General features: G+C 39.4%; 1 protein-coding gene across 10 annotated transcripts in view; it reads left to right on the top strand.

Moving 5' to 3' along the window:
- PARD3 (par-3 family cell polarity regulator) overlaps positions 1–21,561 on the top strand; it is an 814,686-nt gene that overhangs the window by 390,976 nt on the left and 402,149 nt on the right. For all 10 annotated transcript variants that reach the window (XM_089668705.1, XM_089668703.1, XM_089668701.1 and 7 more), the window contains 3 exons: positions 2,411–2,550; positions 7,503–7,631; positions 11,550–11,588. In XM_089668705.1, the coding sequence (XP_089524831.1) occupies positions 2,411–2,550; positions 7,503–7,631; positions 11,550–11,588 (308 nt within the window). The remainder of the gene's footprint in view (positions 1–2,410; positions 2,551–7,502; positions 7,632–11,549; positions 11,589–21,561) is intronic.

The raw sequence follows: 21,561 nt of genomic DNA, 5'->3' as shown, positions 1-21,561 counted from the left end.
GTCCGGGACCCATGCATAGGAGACTCTTGATATAATTTGGTGATCTTTGAAAGCAAAAATTTTTCCAAGTTTGGTAAAGTGAGGGTATACAGATTGTATTTAATGCAGAGTTGAAAAGCAGTGAGGCAAACCCTTTAAATGCATGATGCTCATTAGTGTAATTATCTCTTGGCTCTAATTTTGAGCCTACCTCTGAGGCAGCCGGTTGTACCGGTGAAACCGGTCAGGAATGGGCTGTTACCACACTCCCAGGTCCCCCAGGAAGCCCATAACGGATCCTCACAGCATACGTATCACAACTTTACTTTAAATGCCTCTTTGATGTTCCAACTTCACTTCCAAAGGAACCTTTCTGCTGGTCTATTGGTATACATCTTAAGGGACTGCCTTATTGTCATTGATGTACTCTGCCTTTCAAGATACCATTCTGCTAATTTTGGAAGAGACTTCTCTGCTGATGAATAATATGCATTAAAGGGGACTGCCTTATTGTCATTATGCATGTAAAGGGACCGCCTTACTGTTAATCCACTCCGCACCAAATGGGTCTGTCCTTAATGCTTTCTGATACTTCAGTCTTGCTACCTTTGAAAAGGAATCCCTCTGCTAATCTGCTAATTTACATTCTAAGGGACTGTTCATATTGCTTCTGCTTAACTCTGTTTAAGATCACTACTCTGCTAAATCTCAGAAGAGATAATTACACTAATGAGCATCCTGCATTTAAAGGGTTTGCCTCACTGCTTTTCAACTCTGCATTAAATACCATCTCTATACCCTCACTTTACCAAACTTGGAGAAGTTTTTCTTTCAAAGATTACCAAATTATATCAAGAGTCTCCTATGGATGGGTCTCGGACAAGCACATTATTTACCTATGTATGGGGGAGGTATTTTTGGTTCTTGTCCTCCCTTGAACTGTGCCCTGGGATTAGGCATCAGTGGTAGGTTAAACCATTACACAGATGCAATCACCATTATTAATATCCTCCTCTGGACTACATGTGTTTGATTATGCATCGTCTTGGACTGCCTATTGTCATCTATAACATAATATATCTGATTGTCAATAAAGTGTAAGAGAGGGAGCTTTACATGGTTTCCAGTACCCTCCCTTGGATTACACAACCTCATTTATCTATGGGACCTTAATCATATTTTCCATCCATGGTGATCTTGTAATTGGCAGAGGTATATAATATATGACACAGAGCAGATTTCCCTCAAGGGGATCTGTGAATGACCAAGCTTTGTTACTGTGTTATTTTGTATAAGGAGCATATGCGTTTGTATAGAGAGCGATATTATTATTAATTGATCCGTTTTTAGACGGATGCTTCTCCTTTTGAGGGGTTGTTACCAGGGTCCTGTTGAGTGTGGTATGATTTTCTCTGTTTTTAGAAATGTCTATGTTAAATAAAGAAATGATTGTACGTTACTGACCACCAGCCCTTTTTGAATTATTGTTTTTTCAATATGAATATATTTAAACAAACCCAATATTCCAGTTAAGTCTACAACTAGCCGAAATTTGATGTAGTTTCTCAATGTATGTTTTTAAGCCAGAAATGTTTTGACAATTACAGTTGTGCTCATAAGTTTGCATATCCTGGCAGAAATTGTGAAATTTTGGCATTTATATTGAAAATATGACTGATCGTGCCAAAAAACTGTCTTTTTATTTAAGGATAATGATCACATGAAGCCATTTATTATCACATAGTTGTTTGGTTCCTTTTTAAGTCATAATGAAAACAGAAATCATTCAAATGGCCATGATCAAAAGTTTCCATACCCTGAAATGTTTGACCTTGGTAGAGACGCACAAAGTGACACACACAGGTTAAAACTGCAATTAAAGTTTGATTTCCAACATCTGTAACTTTTTAAATTGAACTTAGTGTCTGTGTATAAATGTGTTTTTTTGCTCCCACGTGGATGCACTGAGTAGGCCAGATACTGAGCAGTGGGGAGCAGAAAAGACCTGCGTAACAAAGTAATGGAACTTTATAAAGATAGAAAAGGCTGTAAAATATATCCAAAGCCTTGAATATGCCAGTCGGTACTGTGCTATCACTTCTTAAGTGGAAAGTTGGGGAATTTCTTGATGCTAAGGTCAAGTAGACCAAGAATGTAAGGTCAGGTAGACCAAGAATGTTTGTTTGCAGCCACAACTGCCAAAAGAATTGTTTGGGATGCAAAGAAAAACCTACAGGTAACCTCAAAAGAAATACAGTTTACATTTTTACTGAGATACAAAATAGTTCTCAAAAGTTTTGAAAAGTTAAAGAAAAAAAAAAGGGTTAGCACTGAAATGTTTGTTTTTACAGGTATATGTATTGGATACTATGTTTTGTTCCTTAATATGAGTTTTCAAACCAATCTTTTTTTTTTTTTTAATCTGATACAGGGGCTGAAGGATTGGGGTTTAGCATCACTTCAAGAGATGTCCCTCTTGGTGGTTCAGCACCAATCTACGTGAAAAACATCCTCCCCAGAGGAGCTGCTATCCAAGATGGCAGAATGAAAGCTGGGGACCGACTACTAGAGGTACAGTGACTACTTTGATTATGATAAATATGTGTACGTGTTCTTCGTGAAACTGAAGTGGAATTTCATCCATAGATCTAATTATTTTTTCTTTGGATAAAGTGAGGAAAGGTTAAGATATGGTCACTTTTTCTTGCTGGATTGATGTTTGAGAGATTCTCCACCATTCCTGCTGACACTGGAAATATAGAGATAAAGACCGCAATAAAAACCTAACAAAGGTTCTAAGCTTTTCCATGTGCTGTTCACCAATCCAAAAAGTTTAGAGTTCCACTTTGAAGAAGTAACCATTGTAATGAAACAAAAGTTGAGGTTTATTCATGTTTCTGAGACTTTGTCATACATTAGGTGGTACTTAACATAAATATTCCAAAATACCCTAAAACCTTTAAAACTAGAGAAAAAGACAATGCCTGCTTAATTCAAGCCTTTTTTAAATGCTTCAAATTTGTATTCCATGTAACTAAACACACAGTCAGAAATGCAGAAATATGAACCACCTTACCTAGTATAGTGCTGGTAATACACTGCCAGGCTCTATACTTCATGGGACTTCTCTGCAGGCTGTAATGTACTGCTGGATTGATTGACCTCTGTCCAACCTAGTGGTAATATTGTGGTAAGGATATTAGATTGCAAAATATCTAAGGGCAGCCACTACCCAACTACGACTACACAGTGCTGTGTGTAATTGTGGTATATTAGATAGCAAACTTTTTGGGGGCACCCACTATAAAGTGTTGTATTATTTTGACAAAAAAATCACAAGACCACGAAGAAAACATTGGGGTTGATTGACCAATACTGGAGAGTGCAAAATCTGGTGCAGCTGTGCATGGTAGCCAATCGGTTTTTAACTTCAGATTGTTCAATTAAAGTAGTTGGAAAGGCTAAATGTTTTTATCGTCATGCATTCTGTGTGCTGCTCCCCCACACAGCCCCCCCCCCCCAATACTCACCTGAGCCCCCTCTTGATACAGTGATGCGTACCTGAGCCTCAGCTGTTCCAGATCTCTCTCTCTTCATTGGCTGAGACATAGCTGCAGGAGCCATTGGGGCTCCCACTGCTGTCAGTCGCAGCCAGTGAGCCAATGGGGGGGGGGGGGGGGTGTAACGGGACAGAGCATTCGGATGCATAGAATGGGGCTCGTAAGCAAGCGCGCGCCAGTACCCCCACAGCAAGCGGCTTGCTATTGGGGGCACTAGTCAAGGGAAAGCAGCCAGGAGCTTTGGCCGGAGACCTGAGAAGAAGAGGATCAGGGATGCTCTATGCAAAACCATTGCACAAAGCAGGTAAGTATAACACGTTTATTTAAAAAAAAAAATAGGAAGCTTTGATATCACTTAAAACTTTGACAAAAAAAAAAAAAAACTGGAGGCGGACTAGTTTCTGTGCAAAGCTGTGCCAGATTTTGCACCCTCTAGTTTTAGTAAATCAAGCCCCACTGTGTTCCTTCACCAAGTTCCCAGCACTCCACAATAATTTTAGGGATGCTGTTGTATGGATCTATTCATTACCCATTACAGCCAGCTTTTGGAGGAGAATGATTTTAGCAGAATGCTTGACCAGCAATTCCTTACATCACATCGTTTGCCTAGTAATTTACCAAACTCTTCCCTTTTTTTTTAATAAATATTTTGCCTTTACCACATACAATATTTTTCCATTTCTGATTTATGTTTCATAGTGTGCTTATATTTACAGCCAGAGAAGAACTGTTATTCTTACCATGAGATACCATGCTGGCTGGATTCGGCCTCCCCTTAGTCAGGCTTTTTGTCACATCAAAAATGGCAGTGCAGTGTTTGAACATTGGGAATAGAAAATTATGGACTACCTGTCCTCGCCTCACACTGTGGCTGCCCACAGAACACATGCTTAGCGAATGTGCTGCAGCTGTGAAATGTAATTAGGATTGCTATTCACGGTGGCATGTGGGATCTCGGGAATACTCTAAAATAGTATCACCAAAGGATTTTTATTAAATGCCACATTTAAAAGAAAATTCCTCCGGTTGAGGAAGTGAGCAATCACTCCAAACATTAAAAACCACACTGATATTTTCATAATAAGCACTGATTTAGGCCACAGGAAGCCATGCATATGAGTAAGGTTACGTGGGAAGCAAGGTGACCTAATAGCTTTGTTGCTTAATAGACTTTAAGTGGTCTGTGATGTATTATAGGTTTTTACATACCTCAACAATTATGCTATTGGTAACTTGCTGGGGGAGTTAATGACTCCATCACAGCTAATTGTAGCTAAATTGGCCAGCTTGGAAGAACTTTTAAGATTGTGTCATTTGTGAGATTGTCTGTTCTATTGTTGTCCCGTCATTACTTTTAAATATTACAGTGATTTTTGGAATGGACAAACTGCTGTGCTATATAAGTAAATACATGGTTAAGTTCAGGTCCATGCTGAATGCTGGCATTGCTAATTCTAAAGCAGTGTTTCTCAACCTTTTTTCAGACAAGGCTCCCTTTCAAATTCTCGACAATCTCAAGGCACCCTTTCAAACTCTTCTCAATCTTGAGTCACCCATTACAAAATGTAAAAAACTAAATGAATAGTTTTTAAAATGCAGCAACATCTGCATACGTAGGACACCCAACATTAGGGGTGATATATTCTTCCAAAGCAAATACACCTTTACACAATGGTACTGACTAGTATTCCATTGTTTCTCTTCTCCCTCAGTTTCTCTCTTCCTCTCAACTAATGTGATCCCAATGCTGATGGAGAGGGGGGCAGGGGAGGGGCAAGCAAGGATGCTGTGCTGGTGCCCGATGTCCTACTTTTCAGCTGATGACATAATTGGTTGTTATGTTGCTGGCGACTAGAAGGTTGTAATGGTACACAATTAAAACCCGTGGCTTTGTTCATCTAAAAGCAGGCTTGTATACAATTGTTTGGGCAATCTTTAGGCATTTTTCCAAGTCACCCCTGAGTCAACCTGAAGGCACCCTGGTTGGAATAGGCTGTTCTAGAGCATGTTACAGCAGATTAAGATCCCAGCAGCATGCATGGATGGATCAAGATCTAGATGCCAACAAGCAATATCAATACCTGACCCCTTGTGTTTGGAGTGTTTTTTCTTTTCTTAATTGATCAACCATTTTTGTAAGCTTGGGAATAAAGAATTGCATTAAATCAGCTTAACATAGTTTTTTTTTTTATCTGATATATATTTACATTTGTTTTAATTAAACCTCCAGGCTTTGGAACCACTTTAAGGCACAGAGTCTCTTGATTTCTTAATGTGTCAGAAAATTAAGACCCACTATATCACTTCAGGCTGGCCCCTTTTGCGGTTAAAGCTATGTAAAACATTAAAAAGGGGTGCCTATACTGTTCAAAATACAGTAATACACTGTCTCACCTTGCTAGGCACATGCTGAGTTGTGCTCAATGTTTGGCATTGGGCTGAGAATGTAGAGACCTATCTGCTGACAGCCTAAAGCTTTACTGCTGCTCAGGGGCTCTGGGCTTCAGGAAAATTGCAGCCTCCAGCAAGAAGAAACAGGAACAATGCTGGAGGCATTTTACAGAACACACTAATTTTGGTAGCATAATTATTAATGTGGAATGTATGTTCCTTGCTAAAGAACATTATTTTCTATAATGTTCTAATGGCAAAAGTTCCACTTTAAATAAACATGTCAATAAAACTCCTGCCTAAGAGCAGGCATTACAAAAGGTGTTCTTCGCTATCTTTTGTGTCCCCTCTGAAACTGGTTTTACTTTATCAATAAAAGCTCAGCTCCCCTTCCTGGCTCGGCCTTGCCCCCTTCACATCCTACTGTTTAATGACAGATGGGTTTGAGGTGGGTGTGGCCTTATCCTCGAAGTCATGAAAATAAATCTCTTATTGACTAAGTAAAACTAGTTGCAGAGGGGTGCACAGAAGAGACTCTGAGTAATCAAGGTATTCATGTACTGTACTTGTACTGGTTTCTTGTAGCAGGACTTTTAAATTTTATTCGAACAGGTTCACTTTAACTTAATAATGGTTTTCTTATTTTCTAAATGATTTCAGTAATTTTCTAAATATATGAGTAAAGTAGTGTATACACTAGTAGATTTTCATTTGAAATGTTTAGTCTTAAACATTCCTTTGGGTTTTTTTTTTAATCATTAGTGGGGTCCAATTGACATTAACTTTTTCTATCAGTGACAAGAAAATTTGAAGGAACAGGATGGAAATTTGTTCTTGATCAAGTGTGTTCATAACATTGTACAGTAAGTCCCCTACTTACAAACAAATTCTGTTCCAAGGCTTGTTCGTAAGTCCAACCTGTTTGTTTATTCCGACAAAGATCAGCGCTTGCAGACAATGGCTACGAGCGCTGATCAGTGTGTTTGGCAGGGCCAGTCCCCCTGTCAGAACACAAAGGTACAGCGGGGGAGATCACCACACCAACATTGATTGTGTTAGTGCAGCGATCTGTTTTTGTTGGACATGCAAACACATGTTCACATCTTTGAAAGTTTGCAAGTTGAACAATCTTATGTAGGGGACTTAATGTATGTGGTTTTCGTTCGGTAAAGTCCATCTGCTCTAAAATCATATGAAACTTTGAACTAGTTTTGAATGACATTTCTCAAGCCATTGATTGTACTGAGAATTTTCAATTCCATTTTCTTGCAATAAAAATGTTAACATTCCATGTCTAAATGGTGGCGCAGTCTTCAGGGGCACTTTGACTCTATTCTTGAGCATGAGAAGCCCTGTTGATATAATGCTCTCCTAGTTCTGTTTTACTTTTCAATGGAGGCTTTTGTATACACTTGTTTAGTATGACCGATAATGTCTGTCAGTGGACACAAACTGCACAAATTAATGTTCCATGTTCATGTGCATCAAACATCAGATGGCATATTCATGTAGACACAAATTTTTAAACTGTTAAGCCATTGTACAAATGAAGAGTCTTTGTTGCTTTGTCAGGTGAATGGTGTGGACCTAACTGGAAAAACACAAGAAGAAGTTGTGTCATTATTAAGAAGTACCAAAATGGGAGGTGCGGTGAATCTCCTAATCCTCCGACAAGAAGAGGGATTCCACCCCAGAGAGCTGGTGAGTGTATTCTGCACACGTTTCTTCTGTTTGCACAATTTTACTGCAGAAAACATACCAGTGACCATGCAGTTTAAAAAAGTTTGATAATTTTTAACTTCATGTAGCCTAAAAAGACTTTTAGAATGTGACTCGACCTTCTTACCTCATCAGCTTTAATGAAAATCATGTCTCAAAATGTCTGGCTTTGGACAATTTGAGTGATTACACCACTGCTTGATTGAAGGGGCTATTATCATTCCAAAAATCATGGATTGTTTGGGAACCTTCTTTTGCTCACTAGTGTTGTATGACCGCTGATTATTTTAACTATGTATAATTTTAGCAATGCTTGGTACTGTACATCAGTTTATCCAAAATGTTCCAAGAGGTGTAAAAAAAAAAATGCTTTTAATGCTACAGTCTTCAAGCATCTGATCTGTGACACCTCTGACTTATATTCAGATAGCAGGGCTTGTTTGTTCTGATTTTAAAAATGAGAACAGTTTATACAATGACTTATTATTTTGTTCCATTTCTCAGATGCAGATCTCAGTCAGTCCCCTGGCTACCATTAAATCTTGGGGTACACAGACCCATGGTTCTGCCAAGTGTTAATGTTTATGCGTATGCAGAAGGATGGAATAGTCTTGCAATGGGACAGTGTTTTTCTTTATCCTGTCCAATTGCTATCAGTCCGGAGTGCCTAAGATTGTCCTCTAATCTGGCCAGAAAGGGCTTTTTGATAGCAGAAATGGGATTCAGCAACACTGGTCTATTTCTCCTTTTTTAAATGTTGGTGTGACCTGGCCTCTCTAGTGTTTGTTACATATCCGTGACTGGAAATGGTGGTGTTTAACATTTTGCACTAAGACCTACAGTATGTTGATAGTAACAGTCAGGAGAGAATCTCATGATAACAACTAAATCTAGAATTTGATATGCACCATCCCACAAAAATCAGTCATTCACTCTGTCACGCAACCCCTTACCCCACTAACCCAAGTCTCCTAAAAACGAGGACCTATATATCTCAACTATGGCTATATATATATATGAATATATCAACTATGGCTGACTCATGTTCAATATTTCTTCCACCATGCACTAATTTAAATCTGAACTCCAGGAAAACTGCTGAATACAAAGGAGAAATAATATACATATAAGGAAGCCATTTTATCTGCCAAAGGATTTGTATTTCTGTCCACCCAAGCCTGATATTTAGACAGCCCCGATGCACACAGCCTCGTTGGTGAGAAGATGAACAGAGAGCAGGAGCACACTGATGAGCGTATCACTTGTTACTCTCCTATCCACATTCTCCTTCCACTACAGCACACCTAATTAGCTCCTTTACTGCTGCTTTACCTCTTCACACTCCCTCTCTCTAAGCTCTGCTGTACAGTAGACCACAAGAGGCTGGTACCAAGTCAGTTTCTGATGATTTACTCTGTTTGCATTTAAAAAGCTGCATTTAATGATTTATGAATATAATACAAAGCTGAGTTAATGTGGGAATTATATTAGCTGTAACGTCTGGTAAAGTACAGGCGTAAGGCTTTATTTATAAAGCAGTGCACAGCACAAAACCCTTAGTGCAAGCTACACCAACTAAATCCATCTCGTACTACTTGGGTAAAGTGAGCTCTGGATGATTAGTATGTTATTGTTTACGTGTGCACATACGTTTGTTCCTTGCACTTTTTAATGCAGTTAGTAGTTCTTCTCTGTCCTTCGTTTCTCACAACCCCTCTTGTATAGAAGCTATTAGATAAACCCGCCATTCTCAACCTTTTTAACATGGAAGGACCCTTTGAAGTAGCTTTTTGGCTTCAGGGAACCCCCTGCTAATAATTATTAGTTTTACAGCTCACAGTACATTAGTAAGATGGTCAGTGAGAAGAATGCTCCTTCTATTTGTGGTTAGTGTGAAGAATTCCCCCCTTACAGATGACTAAAAAGATAACTGGTGTTGGTTACTCATCTGAGAGGCAGAAAACATTTATTGCCCAAGAAACCCCTAGCAACCTCTGGAGGAACCCTGAGCTAGATGGTAAGCTGCATCAATCCTTGCACAGGTGGCACCTTGAAAAAGCATTGGGGAACACAGAATCAACAGGTTTCTTGACCAGAAAGCGTCAAATATATTTTATTTCCTCCAGAGTAATAGAGAAACCATTACGACAGGGTTTTACTTTCCATCTGCTTTGCTTCTGCCCTGGTGGCTTTGAAAGTCTTCGCTGCAGTCCTTTGATTTGTGTGAACTTCACAATCCTCACTGGATGAAGAGAGCTGCAAGTTTTTATTGTGCATCAAGCAGATGAGCTTCCATTCACAGTACAGCTGGAGTTTTGAATGTAATTTAGCTGCGCATAGTCTGTGACAACTGTATTTGACTTAGTGTCAGTGACAACTAGTCACATGGCTGGCCTCCGTTTTTTTTGCTGTGTGTTGGCATGATGTGTGCGACATACCCAGATGGTGCAGCTAATCTGATCTTTTGATAAATGACTAATTTCCTTTGTTAAATATTCATATCCCTAAGCCTGTCTTTTGATTCATTTCTCAGTCTGTCTTTTCTGAGGAGTTAGCTGAAAAAGCCATCTATGCACACGTATACATTTCTGTGTCATGTCTTCCGAAACAAATGCTGTAATCTGTTCTGCATGATCTTCAAGATACATTCTAGCATACATTATTACGTCGTAGCTGTGAGGTGACTGTGTATATAGTTCAAGGCTAGGTTTAGGAAGGGGTGATGTAGTTGTCTGAAGGGATCACAGAGAGATGACATTTCTAATTCATCTTGGAAACCTTCTTTATGTAACCACTGAAGCCTTCTCCAACTGTTTTGGAATAAATATGATGTATTAGGTTGGAAGGTATATAAGGCTTGCTGGTGATAAAGCAGGTTAGCTTCAAAATCACAAGTTCTGATACATAAAAACCTGAACTCCAGGCAAATATAAAAGACACTAAATAATTCAACAGTGTTCATTAATACATCATTGATTAAGGTACCATTCACATCTGATCATTTTGTTGCTTGAAGCTCAATGCTGCAGAAATGCTCAACAAACAAAATCTCATGTTAAATGGTGGCCATCCACATATGAACACTCAGACGTCTGTAGTTTTGTGCCTGATCTTGCAAAAGCTACATAAGCTACTTTTTGAGGTGTATTTGGACTTTTTGGGCCCCATATACTTCAATGGGAATTGCCGTAAATGCTCAAATTGAGCATTTACAAGCTATCTTCAGGCCTATTTCAGACATTTTTGAGCCTGTAAGAACGGTCTCCTCCCAATTTGCTTTTCAATGGCTAAAACAATATCTGATGCTTGAGTGCACATATAAAACACTTGAAATACTCTTCTAAAACTCTTGTATATGCATGCAGAAATACAGAAAATGCCTGCAAATTATTCCGTTCAGGTGTGAATGTAGCCTAAGCTCATATAATAAATGTGTTTTTAAAATGCAGACAGCATAAGTACTTGACATATCAGCCTTGTTTAGCATTAGGCTGGGAAAGGGAGAAGCAGCACAAGGAGCCAATCAAGTGCGCTGCCCTGCTCATGTGCTAACAAGGAACAAGTTCATAAAAGTAAAGAACAGTGACGGGGTGATGAAAGTGTCTGTTTGCAGTTTCTCCTTTCACTTTTGAGTTGCCGGTAAGAAGGGGAGTACCATTAAGGCATAAGACCACTGTACTTATCTTCAGCAGAATAAAAAAGTTGAATCACCTGCCTACCAAACAAGGCTGTGCCATGTGGCAGAGCTGTATAAATATGAAGACTGGATGCACAGAAATACAAATATAATATTTATCACTTATATGTTCAGCTATTTGATGTTCAACTCAACAAAGTTGACAAAACGGAGAAACTTTTATATAGTTATGATGTAACCTGTATGTTTTTAATTTATTTCAGAACACTGAGCCAAATCCGGTACCCAACGTAAGAGAACCGGTGAGCACTTTTATTTTTTTCCTTGACGACCCCTCTGTAAAATACTTTGTATAACATGAATCATATGGTGGATTTTTGAATTATATTTTATTGTAATAATTTGTTTTCAACCTATTACTTTTGAAGTTTCAGCATGCCTCGCTGCCCAAGAATTAGTGGGTCATGTTCAGACTTGCACTTCCTTTAGTTAAAGCGTTAGAGGCCTAAATGCTCTCTTGATCCTGTTTATGTTAATGTTTTATTTTTGTGTGGCGTCCCAACAATCAGAAAAGACATTGGCTTTTTAGGTAATTTAGGTTAGTGGTGGTCTTGGTGTTGAATGTTTTGTGTTTTTTTTTTTTTTTTGTAAACTAAAGGTATTGTCAAGTCATACTCAGTTCAGTCCACTCCATCTAATCAGGCCCTGCTTTTAAATGTTTTTTTTTTTTTGGCTGACATCACAGAGCCAGTCCAGGCTCTGGAAAGATCCCAACCAACTAAAGGTATTGTCAAGTCATACTCAGTTCAGTCCACTCCATCTAATCAGGCCCTGCTTTTAAATGTTTTTTTTTTTTTTGGCTGACATCACAGAGCCAGTCCAGGCTCTGGAAAGATCCCAACCATATCAGGATCCTGCCAGATGCATGGAATCTGCAGCTGGCCCAGCCTCTCAGCATGCTGCTGAGAGGTTGAGCCAGCTGTTCCCGCCCCTTCCACAGTCCCATGCTCCAGTGAACACTGAAAGAGGAGAGCAGAGAGCCAGTGACTGGTTGCAGGGGACAGATGCAGATGAAGAGTGAGTTATTATTGTTTTACGATAGGGCAGAGGAAAGTGTTTTCATGGAAACAGACATCCTGCCAAGACTTAACTAGCTGTTTCTAGCCTGGCCAGCTCTGTGTTTTAATTAAGATAAGAGGTTGCTTTTGAAGTTTTTGTTAAGTTACAGCTACAAATTCCATAGCTTTCAGGAGGAGGGAGGGGAGGAAGATCATTGCTTATGAAAAACAAAAATGGATGTCACGTTCAGGTTCCATGTCTCTATTGCACACAATCATTACAGCTGCATCCACCTAGATGAGCATTTTTCTCTCTGACAACTCTGTACTTTTCTTTCAAATAGTGGGCCATTCCTGCTGTTGATCTGACAATATCCCGTTTTAATAAGATACTGATTGTACCTAATGTAGAGGCTCAATTGTTTAAGGATCCCACTGACAAACATTTAAAAGTCCTTTCCAAAACCTTGTTTCCTATAGCAGTCTTTTGCTTTGTAAACTGTCATAACCGTGATCTCAGTCTGTCAAGCATTAGGTAAAGGGACTCCGCTTATGTCAAAGGATCCAGCTACAGTTCATACTGACCCTGATCCACTGACAGTTCTTGCTTAAAGCTTTACAATATTGCTCTACATTATTGCGTTGGCAGCTTAGTTGATATTATTCATCTCTCAAATGAGTCTCCTTTCTGTGACTATAAGGACTCAATGGCTGCAGAACAGCATTGTGAAAAAAAAATGCCTTTTGTGAGTGAACATTTTTTGGTCATTCAATAGGCAACTTCAAAAAGAATGTCACTGACAGTGCCAGTACTGACTTACCCCAGCTGAAGAAGCATTAGCCTCAAACAGACAAATCTTATCCTACCTCTGATGCCAGAAAGAGTACCTTTTGTTTCTCCCAGCCTTTGCATGCCAAAGCCAAGCCTAAGGCAGGGTGCAGTTAAATCAAAAACCTTGGACCTTTAAATCCTCCATTCCTGCAGAGCTCTTCAGCATGAAGTAATGCTCCAACTTTCCGAGGTCGAAAGGGTTGTTTGTTGGCCTTTTCAAACACCTGGACAGACCGCATCTGAGATGCCTGGACAGACCGCATCTGAGATGCCTGGACAGACCGCATCTGAGATGCCTGGACTGACCGCATCTGAGATGCCTGGACATGAGAGGTGTTTGGAACGAGTTTTGCTCTTTGCTGTTTCATTTTGTCCAAATTGTCTGTGTCTCCACTCAGGCTAGCATACCTCTATACTTCTATTGTACACTTTTCAAAACAAGAAGGTATTTCCATTGTGCAAGCGGCAGACAGATGTTATGCCTTTTACTCCAGTCTTTTTGTTGTCTTCAAACCAAAAGAGGACATTTGTCCCATCTTGGATCTGAAGTCCTTAAATGTCCAAAAATTCTGCATGGAATCCAGCAAGTCTGTCATAGCCTTCCTCCTCCAGGAAGAATTTCTAGCCTTTGTGGGCATCAAGGATATGTACTTGCATGTCCCCATCTTTCCAGTACAGCTATGCTACCTCTGTTGTACTGTGGACACTCAACACTGTCAGTTTTGTAGCCTTACTGTTAGGCCTGTAGTCCAAGGTTCTGGTCCCAATGCTAGCCTTATTGCGCTACATGTGTGTTCCACTTCAATGTGGGATACCCTCCTGTTGAGGAATCCACTTGTTTAACTATTGACTGACAATATGATTGGATTTTGAAACTTCCAAGGTCATCTCTGGAACTGACACTTGGAATATCTGGATCATATCTTAAACACAACACAAGCCAAAGTTTTTCTTCCTTAAGAAAAACTTTGGACTCTCAACTCTCTGTGGATCCTCCTGTAGGGGGCAGTGTAAACCAGGTATCTTGCAATAAATGAATCCTGTGTTCTGTCAAGTGATAAACTTCAAGAAACCTTTTTTATAGTAAGTACGAAAAAAAAAACGGTTATTCCCATCTTTCTGCTGTTGACAACCATAAAAAGTGTGTGTGTTTTTTTTTTTTTTTTTTTTTTTTTTACCGCTTCTCTACCACCCTATAGCAGAACTACTGCTACAAGGTGGCAGGGCTGTGCAAAATCACGTGTATATATAAGTGACTTTGCATTTTCGGGTAGGGGGCGCGCGCCGCCCTACCTGTGCCTCCATTGGTGGCTACAGATGTGAATCACCAGGTCCCAGCCAGAGGTTTTCCACCAGCACAGGTCTCTCTCCTGCCAGCAGAAGCATGCTGTTGTGTATTTCTCTGCATTCTGAGAAATACACAGCAGTATGTTTCCCAAGTAAAACCCACACAGCACACTTGGTAAAACAGCGCATAGTTAACCTTTTGATCCCAGATGTTAACCCCTTCCTGCCCAGTGTCATTAGTACAGTGTCAGTGCTTTTTATTAGCACTGATCAATGTATTAGTGTCACTGGGGATGTCAGTCCCCCCCCCCCCCCCCCAAGATCAGAATGCCCGCTATAAGTTGCTGAGCCAATACTAGTATTAAATAAATAAATTCCTGTGTATATACCTCCATTTGTAGACGCCAATTAATTTACATGTACTGGGTTTCTTTTATAGCAAAGGCATGTAGCAGAATACATTTTGAGCTATATTTCTGAAGAAATTAGATTTTTTAAATTTTTTTTACTGGATATGTTTTATAGCACAAAAAATAAAAACAGCAGAGGTGATCAAATACCACCAAAAGAAAGCTCTATTTGTAGAGAAAAAAGAACATAAATTTCATTTATGTACAGCATTGCATGATTGCGCAATTGTCAGTTAAAATAAAGCAGTGCCGTAATGCAAAAAATGGCCTGGGGGGGGGGGGGTAAATTCTCTGGAGGGCAAGTGGTTAAAGGTTTAGGTAGGATAGGTAGGGGTTAAGTCTCTGGCCAAAGTTTCTGAGTTTAGTGCTGTAGCTCCATAGGCTTTATAAGTACCACAGGAAGACATTCACAATCTCTCACTGGCATTTTTCACTGCTGTTTGGTGATATGGCAGAGAAAATGCACTGCTGTCTAAATTTTGCATTTTGATGTTATTGGTTTCTAAGTCTATCTGTTCGCCCATTAAAGGTGGCTATTTCTGAATAGATGAGGTGCAATACCTGCAGGGCACATTGAAATTAACATGCAACTCCAGTCAAATCACCCTTTGTTTTTAGAGTGGAGAAGGACTAGAACCTCTGTCAGTTTTTTATTGTTCTATGCATCCCTAATGGGAACATTGGTTACAGGGCCAAGCTGTGACTGGAAAGCCTTTCATTTTGATTTAGAAAGTGAGAAATATCTGACATAATTTTTAAACCTTTCCTATTCTTTTCCAAAACGTAAATTGCAGTATTTAGAATTTAAACAAAAACTGTTAAAATACCATCCCTTGTAGACACAAAGCTGTTATCTTCTAGAGTTTGCTGTTCAATGTATTAATGCCTAAATGTGCTTTTATAAGTAACATTCATATAGCATTTAAGGCAACATTTTGGTCACCACACAGGGGAAGTCTATTAGAAATGCTACAGCTGTCAGCATTTTCTGTTAAAAGATTTCTGCATTTTTTGATGTCTTCTCTCTTATGTTCTGCCTTTTGCTGTCTTTAATTTAAAAAATATATTCCTAAGATCTTTCTGTTTTATTACTGGAGTTATTTGGACAGTGTGCAGTTTTGATTATCTGAACTACGTAACTGTCACACAGGCAGAAAAATGTAGAGCATGCCGTTTTTCCTGACCACTTATCAAAAAATGTGTAAATTTAAACTTAATTTTACACAAGGAAACAAGGCAAGGCTGAACAAATAGGAAACCATTCATGTTTATCATACAGCTCATGACACAGGGATTGATTCCTAGACCAAGGGGTATAGGATGCTACTTTCAGTTGTTTGGACAATGGCAAATGCTTTGCTGGGTTCGCCCCCACTTTACCCATATAATCTCACCCACTCCATGAGGCTCCAGTGTTTTTTTTTTTTTTTTTTTTCTAGTTTCTATGGGGGATGCATGCTAACAAAACCTGAGACTTGGGAGGTAGGCAGGGTTATATGGGCCCACTAGGGGAAATTGATGCATAAATCCCTGGTATATGAATTGTCCTGTACAAGATACAGAATTTACAGGTATGTCAAAATTTCTATTTTTTAGGAATGTTAAAAAGGGTTTTCTTTTACTAATATGACTTGGTTGCAATTATTTTCAACTTTTATGGTAAATAATGTACTTTACCTAGAGCAACCTGATCTCCAGTGGTTTCTGTATGGCCAGAAGCATCCCGAGTGGAAGTCTTTTCTTGGGTGGGGGGGGGGGGGGTTTGATTTGAAGAAGATGAACAATTGTCTGTCCATTAATTTTTCCAGAAAACAACGGGAGGCTCTGCTTGTGCACTTTTAATTAGCTGGTGCTCTCCTTTAAAAATATGCCATTTATTGATGTTCCATCCACATGTCACTATTGTTGGTGTCTATTCAGGATGTTGACGCTGCTCTGTCTGCACAGTGGGTCAGAACAGCACAATTGGGATGCTGCTCGGCATAAATATTAAAGGAAATGCCAGCTGACTTGTCTTAAGACAGCCGAATAATAAGACATATGGAAGTGGTTATTTGATTCCTTTTCTTATAGCTTTGATTTTCACACAAGATGAAAATCACATGCTGTATAAATTTGATTTCTTTGTAAGTGCCCATAGAGGCTCACCTGATTCAAGCGTACAGTGAGATTGAACTCAGGCACTTCTTTGAAGTATCAGGCAGAGTTGTACAGCTGCAAAGGCAAAGGTTTAGTCTTTTTTTTAATTTGAGTGAGTCTCTTATTTAAAGGTACACTCCAGCCGAAATGGTAAATTTAGCCTTGAGATGCATAAAGCAATCACAGCTAACCTGTTAAGGGCTTCGGGTTCCATGCAGGCATTGCTATAGAAAAAGTTTTATAGTACAGAGCTTGCTGCTACAAAAGGTTCCCTCACCAGCTATCATCCAACAAAAATAATAGAATAATTGATGTGATTTTATACACATAATCTCCAAAACTACCATTACCAGCCGTTAGGCACTTATTACCCTTCCCATACTAGTAAGTAGTTAAAACCAATTTTATAAGGGCAGTACTAGGTTCAAATAGTATAAAATTTTAAACCATAAAGAATGCATCACTAAACCTAAACATATACTGCATGTGATAACCATACGACAAAAATCATAAATATAATCCAAAGTCCTCCACATTTGTTAATAAAATGTCCTTTGCATTTAAATATAAACCTTCTGTGCTCAAATTGACAATCAAATGTGCTGCATGCATAAGGCCACCACCGGATGTAATTTCACTTTCCTTTGTTGGCCTTACAATATAGTTTGGAGAAAATGTGCTTTTTTCTCTTAAATAGGCCAAAATAACTTCATGGGTACAGCCAATGTGAATCTCCACAGTTTTGTCATCATCCACTCCTTTACCTCTGCTCCATAAGATGTAAACAGAAGCACTGAAAATAGTGCTTTGTCCTTTGTAAGGTTTATTCCTTAAAAAGCCAAGTAAAAACACTCACACATTAAAAGGTGGCAGATCGAACCAAATATATACAGCTTGTGTACACAGATATAGCAGTTTTGTGCATTATCACCTCATACGATGTAAAAGTTACAGCACTTCTGTCTTTGAACGAGCGTCATGACGTCGTCCAAGGTCCTGCCTGCCGCGTTTCGTCACCATCATGTGACTACTTCAGGTTTTTTTTTTAAAAGAATAAACCTTATGTTATCCCACACTTGCAGCACATTTTTTTGTCAATTTGAGCACAGAAGGTGGTTTATATTTAAAAGAAAAGGACATTTTATTAAAAAATGTGGACGACTTTGGATTATTTATGATTGTTGTCATGTTTTATCACATGCAGTATATTTTTTGGTTTAGTGATATATTGTCCATGGTTTAAAATATAATATTTGAAGCTAGCACTGCACTGTTTTATGAAATTGGTTGAGCAAAACGTCCTAACCCACTCCCTTTTATCTAAAATATGGTGATCCTGGTACACACCTGCCTATGACGCTGGATGTTCCTCCAGCACTCCTGCCTACATTGACTCTGGTAGTCTACATTGGGCTGGTGAGCTGTGACATTATGGGCCTGCATATTTTTTCTCTATAAGTAGCGAGCTTCTGCAATAGGGCCTATTAAGAATGCGTATTCCCTGAATGCTGTGGATCACTAGCTTGGTGAAAAGGACCTGCTTGGGCAATGGCCAGTGCAAGATGTCCCTAGCTAATCTATGCTCACTGCTATTATTATTATTATACAGGATTTATATAGCGCCAACAGTTTGCTGAACACTGTACATTATAAAGGGAGAAAGTACATGAGACAGTACAGTAACAATACGATTCAATACACGAGGGGTTCGAGGGCCCTGCTCCTTGGAGCTTACAATCTAGGAGGGAGGGGATAGTGGTACAGGAGGAAATAGCTGTGGGGGAAAGAGTGGTAGGAAGAGTGGAGGAGTTCAGTAATTAGCTGAGGGCGAGGTAGACTTCTCTGAAGAGAGAGGTTTTCAGAGTGCGCCTAAAGGTGAGGAGAGTAGGTGACAGTCTGATGGATTGGGGTAGGGAGTTCCAGAGAATGGGGGAAGCCCTGGAGAAATCCTGGAGACGGGCATGGGAGGAGGAGACCAGGTAACTAGAGAGTAGGAGGTCTTGTGAGGAGCGGAGAGTACGTTTTGGGTGGTATTTGGATACCAGATTTGTGAAGTAGTTTGGGGCAGTATTATGAACAGCTTTATGAGTCCGTGTTAGCATTTTGAATTTTATCCGTTGGGCAGTCGGAAGCCAGTGGAGGGATTGGCAGAGAGGGGTAGCCGATACGGAGCGGTTGGTAAGGTGGATGAGTCTGACCGCAGCATTTTCAAGATAGACTGAAGCGGGGATAGCCTGCGGTGGGGTAAGCCGATGAGGAGGGAGTTATAGTAGTCGAGGCGTGATATGTTGAGGGAGTGAATGAGTTGCTTAGTGGTTTCCGGGGTTAAGGGAAATTTATGGGGTAGGGCGCACAATGGCAAGCTGTGGACTCCAGCTTTGTTGAAAGATAAGTTCACCTTTGGAACATGTTACGTGTTCCACCATTGTTAGGGTGGAACACATGACATGTTCTCATAGCCCCAGACGTTCTCATACTATCTGACAGATAGTATGGAGAAATTTCCCCATACTATCTGTCAGATTTAAAAACTATGAAGCTCCGCCCACACGGCCGCATCACTCATTCATAGTGTTCTGTGAATGAGTGGCTATAAGTCCCGGCAGCCTTAGCAACTGTGTGCTTGTAGTTTTCAATGAACTACCACGGTGCTGTGGAGTGCCGTTGTAGTTCATTGAAGCTTCCTGTCAGTATATCTGCTTGCTTGTACATCCCGTACGGCAGGCAGATATTCTGACAGGTCTACAGAAGACCTGCATGGCACCAGTAATCTACTGATCACTGGTGCACTGCTTTACAGGGTCCTTTTGGACAAAAATAATACATTTTTTTTACCTGCAAAAAAAGTGAATTTTTTATTTTTGAACAAAAGGTGAACTTATCCTTTAAAATAACTTTTTAAATGCACTTGCTATAGGATGATCTGCTTGTTTTAAAAGGAAGCATTCATATAGGTGACACCTACACAAGGCTATTTTCTGGATGTACTATATTACATGTCAAAACACATACGTAGCTGCAATTTATAAAGGTTTACTGTTTTAACTGCCCAAGGTTTTTTAATTGTTTTTTACCATCAGTCCTGTGATTGCTTTATACACATTTTCCACACTGCACAAGGAATTATTATTTTTATGTTTCCTCTCTTCATCCTCCTTATTGGATAGGGATTCAGCAGCATCACCTCTATCCAGAAATTAGGGGAACTTGTGTAGTAAGCAGTATAGCTGACCCAAGCAACTGTGATGCCAAACCAGGAATTGGCAGAGTGATCCTCTTGGCAGAGATGTGTGTATCGCTATAATGGTTGGCTGCAAAAAGCAGATTGCTGGATAGGTAAAACAGTAAACATGCAGTGTATGTCAAGCATGCTTTTAGTTGTTAGCCTGGAGTTACACTTTGACTTGGTCTAAGCAGCAAAAGTTTAACACTTTCAACCTGTGTCGATAAACTAATTCTTGGTGACACGTTAGCTTCATTCTAAAGGGACTGGATGCTCCACACACATTATTCATATAATCGAGTAATCAGCTACACCCTCTGAAATTTGCTGAGGTCTGTTTGAATAGTCTCCAGGCAAACAAGTGTTACAATTAAAATGGAGAAAAATTAAACTTTCCAGTCAGTCTTGAAAATAAAATTACTTTTGACACGTGATATTTCACAGCTGCTGCCAAATTGCATAAAACCATTCAAGGCCAGATGTGATGTATTAGCTGAGATAATAGGAATAATGAATTTCAATGTATATGTGCAAATGGTGCCCAATAACAGTTAGCTGTCATGTGGAGGAAATTAACATTCTCCTCGCTTGGCAGTGGTTAGACAATCAGTGTGATAAGAAAGCATCAGACAGAGAGCAGCATAATCATTATTCTGATAGGTTTCTGAAAGTCATAACCTATTGACACGTTGTATTTTGATTTTCTCATCTACAGGGAGAGTTCTATGCGTTGTCGGTTTTTGCCCATTCTTTAGTCTTTTTCCAATTGCAGTTATTTTTCAAAATAGATCTCTAGGAAAATGGCCAAATACATTGTTGAAATACACATATGTCAGTTGTGTAAGTTGTTAGACCTTTAAAGTGTTACTAAACCCAGGACCCTGCATTCACTATATATGATCTCCCACAGTACACACAACATGGAAATGCAATTATTTTAGTAAATATAAACTGCTGAATACCTTTTCTCATCGGCAGTTAGATTGGGCAAAACTGTAATGGTAGGTAGGGTGTAAAACGAATATTCATAACAAGTGAACACCCTGAGCAACATAGTCAAACAGATCTCCATGTCAGAAAAGGAAATGTTTCTAGTGAACTGTTCCCAAACCTTAAAGTAAACCTGACTGTGCACACTAAAGTAACTACACTTTCTGAAGTCAAAAAAGCACTTTAAAACAGTCCATCATTGATCTCTGTAGCTATAGGCATTTTGGATTAATTAATTTTTGTTTTTGAAAGTTTACAATGGAGGCACTAACATCTCAGTGTGTGTGTTTTTTTATTTTTTTTCCGAGAACAGAATTTTGGCAGCCTGCCAGACTT

Source organism: Staurois parvus, unplaced genomic scaffold (genome assembly GCF_062004578.1).
Source record: "Staurois parvus isolate SC_StPar_1 unplaced genomic scaffold, SC_StPar_1.0 ptg000061l, whole genome shotgun sequence".
In the NCBI taxonomy this organism is placed as follows: domain Eukaryota; kingdom Metazoa; phylum Chordata; class Amphibia; order Anura; family Ranidae; genus Staurois; species Staurois parvus.
This window is presented reverse-complemented; position numbering and strand designations above follow the sequence as displayed.